General features: G+C 43.4%; 1 protein-coding gene across 4 annotated transcripts in view; it reads left to right on the top strand.

The window, feature by feature from the left end:
• DYNC1I1 (dynein cytoplasmic 1 intermediate chain 1) overlaps positions 1-17,801 on the top strand; it is a 180,476-nt gene that overhangs the window by 150,681 nt on the left and 11,994 nt on the right. For all 4 annotated transcript variants that reach the window (XM_075704604.1, XM_075704606.1, XM_075704605.1 and 1 more), the window contains 2 exons: positions 4,421-4,561; positions 10,855-10,980. In XM_075704604.1, the coding sequence (XP_075560719.1) occupies positions 4,421-4,561; positions 10,855-10,980 (267 nt within the window). The remainder of the gene's footprint in view (positions 1-4,420; positions 4,562-10,854; positions 10,981-17,801) is intronic.

Here is a 17,801-nt window from a genome sequence, read left to right on the forward strand (position 1 = left end):
GATCATCTCATCCCAACCCCCTATTCCCTGGTTTGTTCAAGGGCCAGTCACAAGAGCAGCCATGCTGCTCCGGACCGCTCTGGCTCTGCTCTTTCCAAGTGCCCAAGAACCGGAGCTTGAGCCTGAACAAACACATCAGCTTGTTCAGAAAGTTTCAGTGTGAAGGCCTAATGAATCTGTCCTATTTGCTGCACACCTAGAAAAATCAAATTAGCTTGAATCAACTCACAATACTGCACAACACTCATGGCTGTTGTTAAAACTGTGTGAGCCGAAGTATGGGCTTGGCTTATTGTCTTTAGAACAGAAGACAACGGAGTAGAAAGAAAGAAGGGGAGACAACAGAGTATGTGGTGTCACCATACATCTGTGCTGCTGAAGGTACAGTCTAGGGAAGTACCTTTAGGTGGAGCTGACACCCACAGAAATGGTGCCAACGTGTAAAAACGCTCCTTTCATGAAACAGGCAAAGCCAATAGCTTTTTCCATGGCTTTTCAGAAGTCAGATGCTAGTTAAAACCTGTGGATATGTATACATTCCTTTATATGGATAATTAGCTACTTTATGTGTGGCGCCTCCTGGATTAAAGAAAATTCTTCTATGCAAATAAGAAGTGGAATAGACTGGTCAAACTTATATGTGGAAAAAAAGACCTCTTTTATATAAATATGTAGTATTTATTTAGGTGAGTTTCTTATTTCATAGACAAGTGCTAATTCCTAGACAGCTCCCATGTATTTAATATGTTCACTCTGCATTGTTCTTTTAAACAATACCCATATAGAAACACTGAGGATGAACAACAGATTTTGATGACACGCTTAAATAAATGAGAGAAACACACATGTATTGGAATTGGCTTTTTCCCCTAAATGCTCAAACCCTGTCCTAACTGAAATCAGTGGCAAAACTCCATCAATTCAGTAGGGCCACATTTCCACTCCAAACTCTCTTGTACAGTAATAAGTAGATTTGGTCCACGTTTGTCTGAAGATACTGCTTTAAACTATTTCTTCTGTTCTATTGAATAACAGAGTGGGTTGATATTTAAGAATGAAAGCTCATCAAGTTTAAATTTCAGTTGTTTTATAATAATAGCCATATGTTAGTTATAGATTGTGTAAGTCTGAAGTTTTGGTAATTTAAAACTGCTTTAAAGTGACCTTTACATGGTTCCACATTTCAACATTTTCTAAAAGTGGTTGGTATTGGTCCTTACTCATAAATCCTTACATTAAAAGAATCTGCAGGCCTGGGCCCTTAGTTAACAGGCTTACGGTAAGGAAGTCCTGCAAACATTTATATACGCACTTAACCTTACAAGGCGAGTCTTCACAATGAAATCAACGTAACTGCTCTCAGTGGGCAAAATCAGACCAGGATGAAATGTCAGCTTTTAAGAAAGGTCACTCGCTCTTACTGTTGAAGACAGGATGCTAAGCAAGAGGGACCTCCAGCCTGACCTGATGCAGTCATCATGTTCTTCTCTAGTTAAACGGTGTAAGACAACAAGGCATAGTATGGGAAATATTTTTTTTTTTTCCACTGGAGGCTGGCCAAGCTGGGAGGGCAGAGATACTGGGGGCACTACGAAGGCTGTAGCTCAGCTCCACTACCACTGCCTGGTGGTGCCATAGGATTTCTCCCTGATTTCCCAACCACACTGCAGTTGATCTTGCCTTCTACTTGGACTGCTCACATGGCTGCAAGTTCTTATTTCCTTACAATGCTCCACTCCCAATTCATCTCCATTCACTGTCTGTCATTCCTTGTGTGTCTGAGATCTTTCTCAAAAGCCGTATTATTCCTCTTGTCCAGATTTTCCCTCTGAATTCCAATCTGAGTATTTCCACTGTTATGGGAAAGGTAATACACGCTGCATATCTGCTGTGCTTTTGACCTCAAAGACCAGCACTCTGAAAGTGTTTTTATTTTGCTAACAGGGAAACTGAGGCACATCAGCTAAAGCTATTTGCCAGAGATTGTACAGCATGTGAACAGCAAGATACAGACTAGAACCACATCTCCTGATCTTTCCTTCTAATGCTTCGGTCTTTAGGCATGAACTGGAACATAAGCTGGCAGAACTAAAAAGAGCATAAAAGTGCCGCACACAAAATAAGATCAAAACAAGTTTTGATATGTTGACAAAAAGGAAATGCTGACTGAAATATGCTCTGGATTGATGGATATCTTAATAGTCCTCTTACTTCTGTGGAATTTTGTTACTTCTCTCATGACATTAAATGTTAAAGTGCTATATGTACACCACATTTCCCATGAATAAGAAAAGTACCAGCCACCTAGCAGTCAAACAGATTTCCTTTCCCTTCGGTGTACTATTGTGTTCAACACCCATTTTTCCAGCATTTAGACGGTTGATGTATTTGAACCTAAATTAGATGTTTTCAGTGAAAGTACCCAATACAGCAGATAAACATAGTGGATCCATATGGCCCACTCTAAACGCTATTTCCCAGCTAACAGCTGAAGAGATTCACTTTGAAATTTCCTATTAAATACCTCTGCCTCTTCAAAAGCTTAGTCTTCATTTGGCCCTCAACCCTGCAAATGCTTTAGCACAGGCATGTAAGTAATTCCATTATCACGTGTAAGTAACTCCACTGGTACTGATAAATATACTAAGCAGATACATATGTTTGGAGAACAAGGCCTTGTTTAGGTAAGAAAATATTCTTGTAATTTTTTTACTTTTCTTTTGCAAAACTCCAGCCTTGGAAAAAAAATGAAAATGCTATATAAATTTGTGGCAATAAGCTCAAATTCTAATTTCATTTTATTGTCACACAAAACAAAATGTTTTCTATTCTTAGGAAATGCACAAAAAAACATTAGGCCTGTTATGAAAATCTGGGACCTGATCCTGTAATCATTCAAAGTGTCTTTCATTAATTCAAGTATGGGAAAAACTGGCCTATAGAACCCGATCCCTTTGTATCTTCAGTATTTTTCCAAAGTTGCATAATTAAATCTCTGGATGCTTTTTACAGTTTTTCGTAATACCTGTGATGAACCGAAACAGAGCTAAATTATTTAGAATGCAGTACTGCAATAACAACACGTCACGTGAATACCCACACATAGGGCAGTACAGCGATACACGCGTGCACGCACACACGCGTCCATGTGCTGAGCGCAGCGCTCGCAGCCCCAACACGGAACGAAGCACCGCGTAGCGTGGGAGGGCTGAAAACAAAAGTGGCGAGAGTAAGCAGATTGCTTTATTGTTGGGAGCTAGTAACGCCCAAGAGCAGAGCGATACCATAACCGCAGTCGGTGGGAAAAAACGACGTTCTTTGGGGGAAAAACAACGCACGGCCACGCAACGCAACGCAACGCAGGCATTGCCGATGTTGTTTGCTTTGTAAGATGAACGGGGACGCGTTCCAGAGGGACCTGAGCGAGGTATTCTGTAGATGCAAGTTAGACATTTACAGGGGCACCCTGCGTGAGCCTTATTTCCCGCGGAGGCCTTCGTGAGAGGCCAGGGAGGCGGCAGGGCCGCGCAGGCAGCTGCCGGCTGGGGAGGCCGGGAGACCCTCCGAGAAGCGCCATTGTTTAGATTTCTGTCGCCAGCCGTGAGAATACCTAATTTCTTTCATCTCTGGAGTCTTCATTATCATTCAAATTTCATTTTCCATTAATTGATCGGGGATTAGCGAAGCCATTATGCAAAAATTAGGCAAGCCAGATGCGATGAATAATTCATGGCGGACAATTACACTTTATTCCCGGTGTACTTCCTAACTTCCCTCCGACTTCCCGCCTGCTGGAGACGACGGCCTCCCCCCCGCCGCCCCAGCCCCTCCGGCCGAGCCGGGCACGGCTGTCGGCGCGGAGCCCCGGCGGGGCCGCCGCGGGGCCGGGGCGGCCGGCGGGAAGCCGGGCCCTGAGGCGGCCGGCGGGGCCTGAGGGGTTGGGGGGGGGGTGCGGGCGCTGGCCCCGCCCGCCGCTAGGTGGCAGGCGCCGCCCGCGGTGCGCGCGGGGCCGCGGAGGCCGGCGCGCCGCTCCCCGCCGCGCTCCCCAAGCCTGAGCGGCTGCGGCCGCAAGCGCGGTTGGCTCGGGTGGGCGCTGCCCGCCTGCCCCCCTGCCCCCCGCGGCCCCCTCCCGCCGCCGGGGTGCCGGCCGGCAGCGGGAGAGGCAGCGGGAGAGGCCGCGGGCGCTCCCCCCCCCCCGCCCCACCACCCTCGCGTCCCACACCCCTCACGCCGGGCATCTCATTTATCCCACCGGACAGTTGTTGCCCCATTAAAGCGCAGTCCCACCCTTCGCGAGGACCTTTCATCTGGGGAAGTTTTATGACACTTTGTAAATGTGCAAAGTTTTTAATTAGACTCGCCAGACAGCCCCAGGCAGCACTAGCGCCACGAAGTCTTCATGCTTCTCTCTGCTTTACAGCACAACAAGCCGCTCTACTCCTTTGAAGACAATGCCGACTATGTCTACGATGTCATGTGGTCGCCAGTGCATCCCGCGCTCTTCGCCTGCGTGGACGGGATGGGGCGCCTGGATCTGTGGAACCTGAATAACGACACCGAGGTGAGGCGGCGCGGCGGCCCGCCGGCGGCCGGTGGCGGGAAGGCGAGGGCGGGCGGGCGGCGGGGCGCCGGGCGAGACCTTAACCCTGTGAGGGCCGGCGGCGCGGCGCTGCCGAGCACCCCCCGCCCCCCCGCCGGGGGTCTGCGGGGGCGCCGGGCTCCCTCAGGCCGCGGAGGAGCCCGGCGTCGGCCGCCGCCCGCGCCCCGGGGCGCGGCGGGGAGGGCAGGTCCCGCTGCCGGGGGCGCCTGACCGCCCCCTTCCCCCGCCCGCCCGCCCGCCTCCCTCTTTCCCTCCCTCCCTTCCCCGCGGCGGGGCCGCTGCTCTCGGGTACCTGTCAGGGGTGGGGAGGGCCGGCTCCGGCACCCCCGGCGGCCAGCCAACACAAATAAATAGCCGCGGTGCCGACTCGGGAAGGAGCCTCCCTCCCCTCCCGGTTATCTTAAGGTGCGCTTTCAAACCGCGCCCGTTCTGTCGGGTTTTAACCTTCCCCCCCCCCCCCCCCCCCCCCCAGCCCCGTTTCTGGCGCAGCCCGGCGCGCTTCGAGGCCTCCCCTCGGCGGGGTGGGCACACCTTGGCAGCCCGGCCGCAACCTCCCGCCTGCGGCCGGGGCCGGGGCGCCGGGCAGCCCTCCGCCAGCCTCCCCGCCTCGGCAGCTGCTTCGTGTTTGGCTGGGAGACTTCATTTCCCTTCCTCTTCATCCTCTGCCCCAAATCCTCTGGGGATTATCGCTCGCAAGCCCCGCACCAGTGCCTCCAGCGTGCCCCTGCATCTCCCCTCGCCTCCCGCCCTTCTGAGTCGCTAGCTACTCCCCTTGGAGTTTTTTAAGCACAAGGCATCTCTCCCGCGTGTTATTTGTGATTTTATACCCTCACCTTTGTTTATCTTTACAATTTGCTGTGAAACTTAAAGGCGCGAATGAAAAAAACCCGAGTTTTCTTTCCTTCGCTGTTAGCTAAATAGCCGGGACCACTGGGGAGGAAATGGTGCACCTTTAAATTTCACAGACGAGAAAGGAATAATCAGAGAGCTTTTTGCAAAGATGGAGAATGGTAAATACTGTATTTTAAAAAAAAAGTCATTTTCTAAACTTGCCAAACACCCCTTTTTCCTCCTATTATTTCAGATTTTAAAAAATGCTGCAGACTTGTATCGATACTACCTTTTCTGGATTTGAGTTTCCCCAAAAAATGGTTTTGAGAAAACCTGTCGTGTCGCTTGAGGTCAGTCTTAGATGGCCAGCAATCAGTATTCACCACGACAATCAAAATACTTTTCCACAACTGAAGTCTTGCGTATTTTTATTTAATGCCATGTAAAATTAAGAACAAACAGACTGTAAAAAAAAAAGTCACGTATTTTTATTTCCAAAAAAGGAAAGACCGAAGAGCAAGCGGCAGTATTTTCCCCCCATCCACCCTATTTTTTACAATTTTTTTTCCGAGATTAGTTTGATCGTTAATACGCCTTTCACATAAACATGCTATACATTTCAGACAGAGTAAAATACGGGCGCAGTTTATGGCTTCCAGTGAGTGGTGCTTGCCATAAATAAGCATGGACAGGTAAGAGGAACCAGCACCGGGCGCTGCATTGTCAAGGGGAGCAGTGGGGCCTTTTGAAGTGCTCTGAGCAGGAAGCAGCGCAGCCTTTTTAATTAGAGCACATACAGCTGGAGGATATACAGGAGGAGTCTCCTCAGAATTTATTTTGGGAAGGGAGGGACATATCCTTCAGGTGTTCTCATTAATGCAGGCTTAAACACGGAGCATAAAACCCAGCATTTTAAGAAGAAAAAAAAAATATAACCCTTTCCCCCCAAATACCAGGGCTGAAATCCTGCTCTGCTTGAAATCAACTGATGTTTTGCCATTTAACTCAATGAGACCGTAATTTCTTTCCAAAAAATTAGTATGGACCGCTTGATCCCATTCCCGTCAATAATAAGGCTGTATGTAGAAAACTGCTGATATATTTTCAGTGTGTTTACATATAAATACATAGGAACATCAGGAAAAAAAATTAATTTCAAGCGCGATCCTGCTTTTCTTCTGCATGCAAGGCCACCCCTGATCTCACAAATGATTTCCATTCCGAGAGGTCAAACTCAGCTCTCATTTAAGGATCAGACTGGAATTATTTCCGTGGTATCCGTGCTTTGTATTTTTATGAGAATCGAATTTGGGCCTCTGAGGCAGAAATACCATTTGGTGTCCTTACTGAGCACTGATGAAACAAATTTAAAAAATCTCTATAAATGATAAAACTGGCAGATTCTGAACAGATGAGAGGTTTTGTTATGCAGGAGAAGCAGCAGAAGTACCACTGCAAGGGAGAACTGTAAGCAGTTCTTTTAAACATCATAACTGAAAGTGATCGTTGTTTGCTTTTATCCTCTATCTGGTAGGTCATAATTAGTTTATAATTTTCAAGATTTCTGTAATTGATTACACCGTTTAAGTCTGCACTGCTATTTGCTAAGAAAAAGTCTTTGTCAGCACTTTTGCCTTTGTAATAAGAAGTCTTGAAACACTTATTTTTTAGACCATTATTACTTTTAGATGTCAGATATGATGTCAAAGTATTTGTGAAGACGGTAGAAAATGACAGGTATATTGATGTGTTTAACTGCCAGCTATTGATAAAAATCTCTGTGTAAGAACTAGATATGATTGATTTTAATGACACCTGGTTTTGTTTAATTTGGGAAATAACCCAGATTATTATTTAGGTATTATTTTGTAAACCAATTAAGAAAATACGTGGTTTTAGTTACAATATGTTACCTTCACATTTTTGAACTGTAACACAAAGTTTCCACTAGTATTACTCCCCGTATTTATTAAAAACATTTCTCCTGAGAGCTAGATGCTTTCTGAGCAAAATAACTAAAATCATTTGACTGTATCACGGATTTAATCAATCTAATTATTCTCAAAATCTCAGTGTAAAGTAGTAAGGGTATTTGTGTGCTTCGTGTTGATCTGTGGATACCAGAAATTGTTTTTGTAATAGCAATGAAAGTCATCGCATTTTATTTTATATTTGATAAATGAATATAAAAAGCCTTAAAAAGCAAAAAATCCTTACCCACGCCTTCATTCTTTTGCAAACTGAATATTGTTTTTAAGGATCAGTATAGTGAGGTTTGCAGATAGTTTCACGGTACCAAATGCCAATTTCTTACCTGTGTGTCTGCAACATTTCTTTTTTCATCAGGATTGGAGAAGGTGTCTAGTTTATTGATGAGTCTTGTTTACCTATGGACTGATATTAACTGACTTACAAAATTGCTTATTTCTGCTGTGTTATATCCCATTCAAATGTTTGTAGGGTTTGTTTGCATGCCATACCTTAGCTTTGAAAGTGTGAAGATGGTGTCTATTTCTGGAAACAGATTAACAGACGTATTTGCAAGCAGGTTTTGACACTACGTAAGCAATAAAAGTGAAAAAAAATAGAAGGTATATTCTTATCATGCAGTTTTTTCTGACTGCATCTTTCTTAATCTGTTACCTGTTAAAATCTCGTTTCAAAATTGTTAAAAATCTGACAAACACCAACTTCAGAGAATTTATGAAGTGTTTCAAATGTGATTTTAAAAACATAATGCTACCATTATAAAATAAACTCTTATCTTTGAAATCTTAAATAGGCATGTGTAATTTAACCTATCACTATTGAGAGCAGACAAATCTATTTTAAGATGCTATGGTTTGACTGTATTTCTCTCCGTATCACTGGAGAAAAGGCTTTTAATTTCGATTTTTAAAGACTGTTTCATTATTGCTTTTTATTTTGTTAGATAGCTTTGTGGAATAGTAACAGGATTTTAGAAAACCATCGGGTTTTGGAAAAAAACATGGGTTGTGTCTTGTGTCTGCGGCATGCATGCTGCTTATTTTTATGTGGAACACTGAAAGAATGCTGTATTAACAAAAAAACCCCAGCTTTAGAGTTATGTATTTCAGCCTTCTGAAAGATTTTGTGAAAATTCAGTGCCTTAAATATACGCTGTGTATATTTGTGTATGAAACAAATATCTTTGATCTACAGTTTTCTGAGAAACATAGCTGGTTAGTGGATTAGTCCTCTAAAATGTGGCATTTAGTTGTTGTTTGAAGAAACCCATTTCCAAATGTTATGAAATTAATTTTGGCTGGAATTAAAATAGCTTTTTTTAAAAAAATCAGTGATCACAAGAGCAAAACTTACTTGTTTTCTACTGTGATTTTATCATGGATCAATGACCCCATGTCAGATTTAGGCCGTTGACTCTCGCCCACTCAGTAGTAACAGGCTTGGAACGAGGAGATAGAGTGTGCCAGCTTTTTTGGGAAATACTGCCTTGGACAGGACCAGGCATTGCACAACGGGGAGATGAGTCCAGTAGCTTATTTGCATTTTAATGATTTCTTAAAGGGGGGGGAGGATGGTATTTGCTTTCCGATTGCTATCCCGTGTTATTTCTACATCATTCTGCAAACAAAATCCTCTTGCATTTCACGTGTGGGGCTCAGGACGCCAAGGCGAAGTCCTTTGCGGAGGTGACGCTTTAGCTTGGCAGGCTCGTTGTGCTCGAGGTGCCAGTTTGGTTTTGCAGCCTTGTGTCAGGGTCGGTGAGGAGGAGGAGGGAGGAGGAGTGGGGAGTCCCCAGGGGGAGAGGGGCAAGGCAAGCAGCCCCGCTTTGCAGCCCTGGCCCTGCTGCTGGCGTGGCTGCACACGCGCTGCAGCCGTAACGAGAGTCTTGGGAAGTCTGCAAAGGTTCAGCTTCCTACCGTCACTCATCTTGTGTGACACAATGAAGGCATTAGAGCTGAGGAGAAGGAGATTGGCATGGGAGCTATACAATGTTTGTTTTAAAATTATTTTTCTCCTGCGTCTTTGGACTTATCTCACAACTACGGTATAAAGCTACAGCCAGAAAACCGAGGTGAAGTCAGCAAAATACTGGTTTTGTTAATCTTGTCAGTTTGTCAGTGTTCAAACCAGGCTTTAATACCACCTTCAAGCTGCTTTCTTCCTCCTTCTGCTGCACTGTGCTGACAATGAGGACAGAAGGAGGACCTGTCACTCCTCCAGAGGTAGACGGGACTCTCATTCCTGTCCAACTACCTCTTCTTGCCCGGACTGCTCTCCAATTCCATGTCCATTCATAGATCCCAGGACACTCCCTTGTCCCCATCTCAGCATGTGCCTCAGACCTGTTGCCACAGATGGATCTGGTGGAGGAGCTGCTTTTGCAGCTATCCTATCCTGTTTGCCCTGACCTAAAAAGCATTAAAGCTAAAAAGCCTTCTTTGGAAGACCGTCATGCTGAGCTACAGGCTCCTTGCTCAGGTAGGTTCTCCTATTAAAGGCAGCTGGGTGGAGCATTAGCAGACTTGCAGGTTACTGTCATTTGTCTTAGGAGGTGACCTAAATCAACTGAGTGATCTACCTGTGTGGGACAAACACCCACACAGTTCCTTCCTCCTGCAGCATCTTTTGATGCCCTCATTCCAGTGTAGATTACAAATACTTCTCCTAAGATTGTGTTCACTGCTTTATTCATCCCACGCATTAACCAGAATCTTTATGTATTCTTGTGGATCACCTGTTAAGTTGGTTGACTTGGGGCGGGGACGGGGGTTGGAAATTAGACAACATCCAGGTGTATTTAAAGCAGAAGTCATCTCCTGGGGATGTAGAAGAGAATTGTGGGCATATATTGTAGGAGTTCCTAAATGTCAGCTCAGCTGTTCTCATTTCTGCTGTGTCCTCGCTCTGAAATGATTAGCTCAGGACTTTTCCGACGTAATACCTAAGTTTCAACCTCTGCATCTAGCCACAGAGGTGAGTATGGATTTAAAGGATGTGTCAGCATGAACACAGGGATGTGTCTGCTGACCGTCAGGTTATCTGGGCCCGAGTCAGAGGCCAGAAGCCAGGGCAGGACTGAAGCCAAGTTCTATCCTCTCTTGGTTCCTGGTAATAAGTCAGTGACTTCTGAGAAAGAAGCAGATCCACTCTCGTATGTGTCCAAGGTTAAGGGGTAAAAAGTGTTTTGTTTACTGCCCTTTACTGTGGAAAAGTGTTCCCTGATCATTCTAAGCAATCTCTTTCCTCTTTTTAGCACATGTGATCGAAGAAACAATGAACTCTTTTTTTTTCTCCCCCCAATGAGGGTTGTATGTTTCTTCCAGCAATGCCAAGGGACTTGTGACTCACCCAGCTAAGCAGGACATTCAAAACTGACCCCCGGATTTGCAGGCAGTGTGATTTTATTGTCCTTCCTGTTCCTATTATTTTGACAGGTTCCCACAGCCAGCGTCACCATAGAAGGAGCTTCTGCCCTCAACCGTGTCCGCTGGGCCCAGGCTGGGAAGGAGGTAGCTGTTGGTGATTCAGAAGGCCGCATATGGATCTATGATGTTGGAGAGGTATTATTATTAGTTGGTTTGGTTTTTTTTTTTTTAAAACTCAGCTCCTGGAGAATGCCACATCCAAGTTTGAGAAAAGATCATGTATCGTAACACACGAGTAGGACACCTCCAAAGAATAGGCCAGATTTCTTTCAGTGGAGTCCCCGTTGATTTTGGGTTGCCAACAGTGTGTTAGTCATAAAGCTACCTTGCAAAAGAGTTAACTAGTTAAAGTCTCATGAGAGAAGTCTTTTTTGAAAGTTTTCAGTGTTTTTAAAACTTTTTTTTTTTAATGGGTACAGTTGGAAGAAGTTACAAAGGAGCATAAGGAGGAAAATAGAGGTGCAAAAAGCAGCTGTGTTGTTCTGAAGTTGGTCCTGAAGGGTTCACCTTTTATGCTCCAGTATCTCTTATTTTGTGACTGGCTTAATGCTGTAGATTTTTCTCAGCATGACACGTACAGAATACATCTATTCTTTTAATACTGAATAATGCTGAGTATGTCTGAATATGTGCAGAAGTACTAACAAGAGAAAATGAGAGGTGTCATTGTGGAGGATGGTAGGTGCATGTGCGATAAAGAGTATGTAGGTGCTGAGAAATAGCAGGATACATGTTCTGTGTCCAAGGCTGCTCTCAATTCGCCCTGCTACATCTTATAAAAAACATCTAAACTGCAGTGTGTTTGGCACTGATGGAATCCACTTCTTTGTTGATGAATACGGTATAAAGTGTTCTGTCGGCATTACAATCCCTTGGAACAGTTAAGGGTGAATCTCTGAGCAATCAGCTTTTATGTAGAGAATTTGTTTTCCATCATTATCTGTGATAGGATACTGAGATATCCATCTCTACACAGTAGGGAAACATTATAGAATACATACAGAATTATCTGTAACTCTCATAAAGTGATTTTATGGCCCATAGCAAAATTGCTTGTGCATGACTCATATTTTTGGATTGCATTCACTTGTGCAGGAGCTGCCTTTCCTCACAAATGTTTGCTGAAACTTCTTGCCGTATTGTTAGCATAATTTCTAAATTGTCTAGGGTTACTGCGTTCAGATTTCCAGTATGACACTGGCAGGTCAGGCTGTTTTTATTTATTTTTCATTTTTGCATGACTGTTCCAAAAAGGTGGTTTTTCTGTCTTCTAAGTGATACGACAGGCTATGGAAATGTCTTTGATGACAGCGCATTCTGATCTTGTCTGGGAGTCTAGACGGGCTGTAGAAATGTCTCTTTTTGCATATCATATACCAAATCATTCATAGGATTGTTCATCCCTGCAAGCTCACCCAGGAGAAAATAGATTTAGTGTTCTATGCAGAAGAAGTAATATTTAAGTTTTTGGCCTTTCTTCTGTATAATCAGACCTCAACTTGCAAAATGAGTCACAGTGATACACTCAGATCCAAAAGAAAGACAGGCTTCTATTACTTGAAAAGGAAAAGAGAGTCGTTCAACAGTATTTATTTGTGTGAGTCCAGATCAGTGTTACATAAAGTGTTCTGCTTCACGGATGTTGCATGCCCTGCCCGTCGCCTCAGCGTCTCCAGCTCAGCTCCATACACGCTTACGCAAACAGATGGATGTCCATCCACATGGCTGCTGACAGGCTGTGGGCCATTGCCACCCCTCCTCCTCTTCTGTAATGAATGAAGGAACTCATTAATTTGCTGGCTGGTTCATTTTGGCAGTATCAGTCTCTGCAGTAATTCCTGTACCAAATTTAGGAAAGGTGGTCTGGGCTGCAACAGCTTCAGATACTACCAGGGCTGCTGTGGTGTTAGTGGCTTTTTCTGGTTTAAAAAAGAAGGGTGCTCACATATTCTCCAGCACTATTCTCACTATGAAGCCTTAAGGGAGATGCAGAAATACTTTGCAGCTCAAGAGCCTGGAACTGAGGGCTTGTACAGTGAATAACAGCCTCTTCAGTCATTAACCCTCTGTGCCAGTCCGTAAGGAGCTCTCTGATGAGTTATTCCGTGCTTAGCTGTCCTCAGGCATGACGCACAGGGGATTCACAGCATGCACATGCACTGGCAGAAATATGGCAGTCTTTAAGGCTCTCTCTTTACTTAAGTGTGTAGACACCGGCCAGTTCCTTGGCTCAGCTGGGGTCCTCCTTTGACTGTCCTTTTTGTATAGGTTTGATTCTGGGATATGACAGGGCTGGTCTGACGGTTTAAAGGGGCAGTCCTTCTCCCCCTGCCAGCCAGCATTAGCCATATCCCTCGCTGCCCAGTTTTTGTGCCGGTAGCAGTGCTTGTCACAGCCCACGTTGTGGGGAGGGAGATAGATCAGCAAAGAAGTATTGATTTTTTGTTTTGTTTTGTTTTGTTTTCCTTGGGGTGTTTTTCTCCATGAACTGACTCTGTGTGAGAGTAGATGAGTGAGCACGTGGCTGGGGGCAAGGGGCTTGGGAGCTGGACCGTACAGCACCTGGCAGCACCTAGCTTTCATACCTGACCCAGCACTATTGCAAAGCCTGACACTAAGCCATGATAGTTGACCTTTCAGCAATAGCATTCTACCTGTCTCCTACAGCATCAACTTCTGAAAAGGCCTCATCACTGGAAGTTCTCGTCCCTGCCTGACTGATAACTCAGTAGCATCCACTTACTTGAAGGTGCATCTCTCTGATTTGGGAAGACGGGTGTGATTACTCGCATTAGAAAGTCAGCAGGCCACTTTACAAAGACCCTAAATACACTCACCAAAAACATTAATGCTCCACTTATACTACACCCTTTTTAAAACCTTTCTTTTCTCATTACTATTCCAAATATCACATTAGATCAGCTGTAAATTCATAAAACATTGGTTCCATCAGAAAAAAATGTTATTTTTTTGTATCATAATAAAGCACAGTGTCTTTGAATTTCACGTTACTGTATAAGCAATTTTTCTTACCTGTTTGAACAGACAGAATTGACTCCATGAATTTTGATCAGAGCAGAAAACATCAGGATATCAAATCATTAAGGAAAAAATTTAAGTGACAGGAATTTTTACTTTGGTATATTCATCACAGTTTTAAGGAACTATTCTGGAGAACAGTGAAGTTCACTGCTGCTATTAACCCATATGGTGTAAAGAGAAAACATTATATGGCCTACATGAAAACATAAGACATGAGGCCTAACCTTGCATCCTTTGTGAAGGCAAGGAGTGTGAGATCAGGGCTGTTTCACTTGTGTAAGAAGTTAGGATCTGGCCCTTTTTGATATGTTACCAGTCACAGTCTTTATGACACAAGAAATGGCAGAAGCATGAAGAACATCTTGGGCATCCGTGACCAGGGAGTTAAAAATAATGGTGACATTTTCATTTAGGCTATATAATGTTATCTCCTTAGAGTATGTACTTTCAGTTGTTTGATTTTGGCATCGTGTCTGGAAATAACTGAACACATTTATTTTCACAGTGAGGGGTCTATTTTGTCCTCAATGTGCGTGCTTTATGCCCATTAGCATTAATGGGAGTTATACACACACTTCCAGGGGAGAGGAGACTTAAATAGTCCATATAGATGTGCTCTTGTGGATCAGTAACCACTGATTTACAGAATGTGAATTATAAAATGAAATAAAAACCCAAACAAACACACAAAAATCTGATTGTTTCAGTGTGATGGGATCTTAAACCTATATAACTTAAGCAGAGAATATAACCAGTCATTGTAAATACACTTTACTCTCTGTAAGATCTAAGTATTCCAACGTTTGCTGGTCTTGGAGTTGAGATATTGTTATTGTGATAGTATGTATAACATATTTTAGCTTCTGTGATCTTACAGCTTATTTACTGGGCAGGAAGTTTTCTGTATGGTAGAAGTTGATTTTAACAGAACATGGACCACTGACTATAGATTTATTCACATGTCCAGATGATTGATAGTTAGACCTAACTGCATGTCTCTCTTGTAGATATATTTTCTAGAAAGCTTGCTCCCATTGTGCATGCTTCAGTGATGTTACACAGTTGCCGCTGTCATAAATATTCTCTAACAACCATGTTTGTTGCTTACCTGGCTTATTGAGAATGCTCTTTGCACCTCTGCTTGTGAAAGAAGCAGCTTCTCATCCACCTTCCATTATTTCTTTTTTTTTTTTCCATTAATTTCTTCCAGGTCATATTCTGCTTGCACTGTGAATAAATAGATAGAAGCTGTAAATAAATGACTTATTATTTGATTGTAATAAAATATGAAGTAAGTTTGCAGCACAGGACTGGAGAGTTTGTAATCACAAGGAGCTTATTACTGCACATTATTTTGTTAAACTAGTTACAGGACAAACTATTGCATCTGTTTTGCAGTCTTTCAGACAGTTGATTCTAATCATGCTTTTAAAGGGCAGCTAGTATGACAGGTGGAGCTGGAGAAAAGTAAGAAAAGGTCTTTCCCTGGACCATCCAGTAAAGCTGGCTCTGCCTAAGAAAGCAGTTACCTGGGAGTCTTTACACGGTTATTACCTCTGTCCTTGTTTCCTTGCAGTGAAATCAGAATCATGTTGATGTTTATGTGACTTTGTTAGGTTTCAGAGTTAATATCTCCTTAAGCCCTTTTAGGGCTACTGTGTTAGGTTGTTTGTGTACTTCCCCATTTGCTCCATGAAGGGTGTTAATCCCGTATGTCATTTTCAAGTACATGACCAGTGAGGGAGGAGCTGGCAACTGCCTGAGATATGTGGATGAAGTGGTACAGTAAGGAATATCCCACTGGTGCCTATAAAATAATTTCCTTTGATTTCACCAGCCTTTAACAGCTGCTCTGAGATTCTCAGGGTTCTAGACAGAAGTGCATATTTGTGACCAACTCTCACATTTCAGCATGGCTATTGAGTCACTTATTTTTCTGGGTAGAGTGGGGAAGGGTTGGTTCTTCGTACTCCCATCTTGAGATCCGTGTGTTTCACATGGAAAACATATCCAGCATCTCTTTCATGCAGTTAAAAATTGCTGTAGCCCAGAGAGAGAAATATGAAACTACGTTTTGTGTCATGTAGTTATCCAGGTAGATTTTCTAGTAGGTTTACTTTTGCCATCATAAAGCTCCTGTAGAGCATATATTGAGTTAGGAAATGTTTTTGCCACAAAAGCAGAGTTGAGACTCGCCATAAAATATTTTATTTTGAAATCTGTGTTGAGTTACAAGTATTCTTGGAACACAGATAAATGGCTCACACACATAACGTGAAGGCAAATTTGAGCAATAATAAGGGGTTGTGCTTACAACCAAGTTTTGTTCAAAAGCATTCAAAGATCAAGTGAGATACAGTAGCTACAACAACATGCACAGTCCAGGCATAAAGGATAATTAAATGGATTGTAAGGCAGTACCTGAATTTCACCATTGATGTTTTTGCTAGGGAGGTTGGAGCGCTGGCCTCAGAGAATTTTAAAAGCATGTTTCAACAAAGCAGAATCTCTTAAGAGTTGTTGGAAAATGTAAATAGCTAAGGTTTTGATTTGCTTCCCCTCTGCCCCCAGTTTTATAATGTTCAGTCTTGAGAGACTTTAAAAACTAGAAGCTCTTAGAGATGAACCAAAAAAAAAAAAAAAAAGAGAATGGAGAATGACAGCATACTGGGAACTCCACCTTTTTACTTGAATAGTATCTGAACTATTGAACAAAACAAGCTCTTCGTCCCTCATCATTTGAATTTTGACTGATATAGCCAGTATTTACAAAGGGATTTTTGAAGTAGGTTAAATAAGAACTCCCTAATGAAAAAAATGCACTAGTTTGAAATCAGTCAATTTAATTACTGTGTTTTATGAAGGCCATTACCCATTGCTGATTACTAGGGTGATAAAATCTTTAAGCTTTGGTAGCCTCCATAGGGGGTGAGCCGATCTAAGTAGAGCAAAGTCCAGTCATTATCACCCTAAATACTTGTGTTTCTCATTACAATATTCATTACTTTAGGTTACTGTGAATGCTTTGAGGTCTTTATGTAAGCACTGGTTTATTCTCCTGTAGAAAAGCAATGTTGTTATGTTGATAAGTTAAAACCAAGCATTTATATACTTTTACAGTTTAAAAGGAGGCTTGGCTACATCCAGCCATAGAAATGCGTACATGTATGCCTGTGAGTACGCCTATATGCTCCTATTCATGGCTGTGTGCTTGTAGGCACAGTCGTAGTAGTCTGATAAGGAATGGAAAAGGCTATGAGCTACCTTGTTCTTTCAGTCCATGTTGGTACTTAAATAAGCTGGAATGGAGACTTGTGTTCCTAATAACTGTCTGTATTAGGGAAATACTTTTCCAGATTAACTAATCTGATTTACCCAAGGCTGGTTGCTGAGGGTTGGAGCTGTTTATCTGTGCCAGTCTAGGGCCTTGCGCATCCCTTTCCCTGCCACCTCTTGCACATCACTGCCTCTCTGCCCTTCTCACTCACCTTCGTCGTGGCCTTCTGAGAGACAAAGCAGCTTCATAAACCCCATGTTATTTAAAAGGCGACCTCAAAATCGTTTTCCCTCTTGTTTAGAAATGTGTATTTTTTTAAAAGAATGCTTGAAAAATATCAGGGAGAGATGTGGATCTGGGCTACTGGGAGAGGAGAGTAGCCTATAGAAAGAGGCCTGAAGAACTTGGTGTGACTAGCCAAGTCTGAGCCTGGTGGCAATATAGGTGATTCATGTATTTACGGAGATAGGAGTGCTTGGGGCCGGAGAGAGAGAACTAGTGAAGCTGAGGACACGCTGCCACCAGCGCCTGTGACTGCAAGCTAGCCATGTATTTGAGTCAAAAATTAGAAGAATATTTTTAGCTATCAGAAGGCTGAAGTTCTAGAGCGGGTAGGGACAGTGGGACAAACAGCTTC

The sequence above is a fragment of the Pelecanus crispus genome, chromosome 2 (assembly GCF_030463565.1).
Source record: "Pelecanus crispus isolate bPelCri1 chromosome 2, bPelCri1.pri, whole genome shotgun sequence".
In the NCBI taxonomy this organism is placed as follows: Eukaryota; Metazoa; Chordata; class Aves; order Pelecaniformes; family Pelecanidae; genus Pelecanus; species Pelecanus crispus.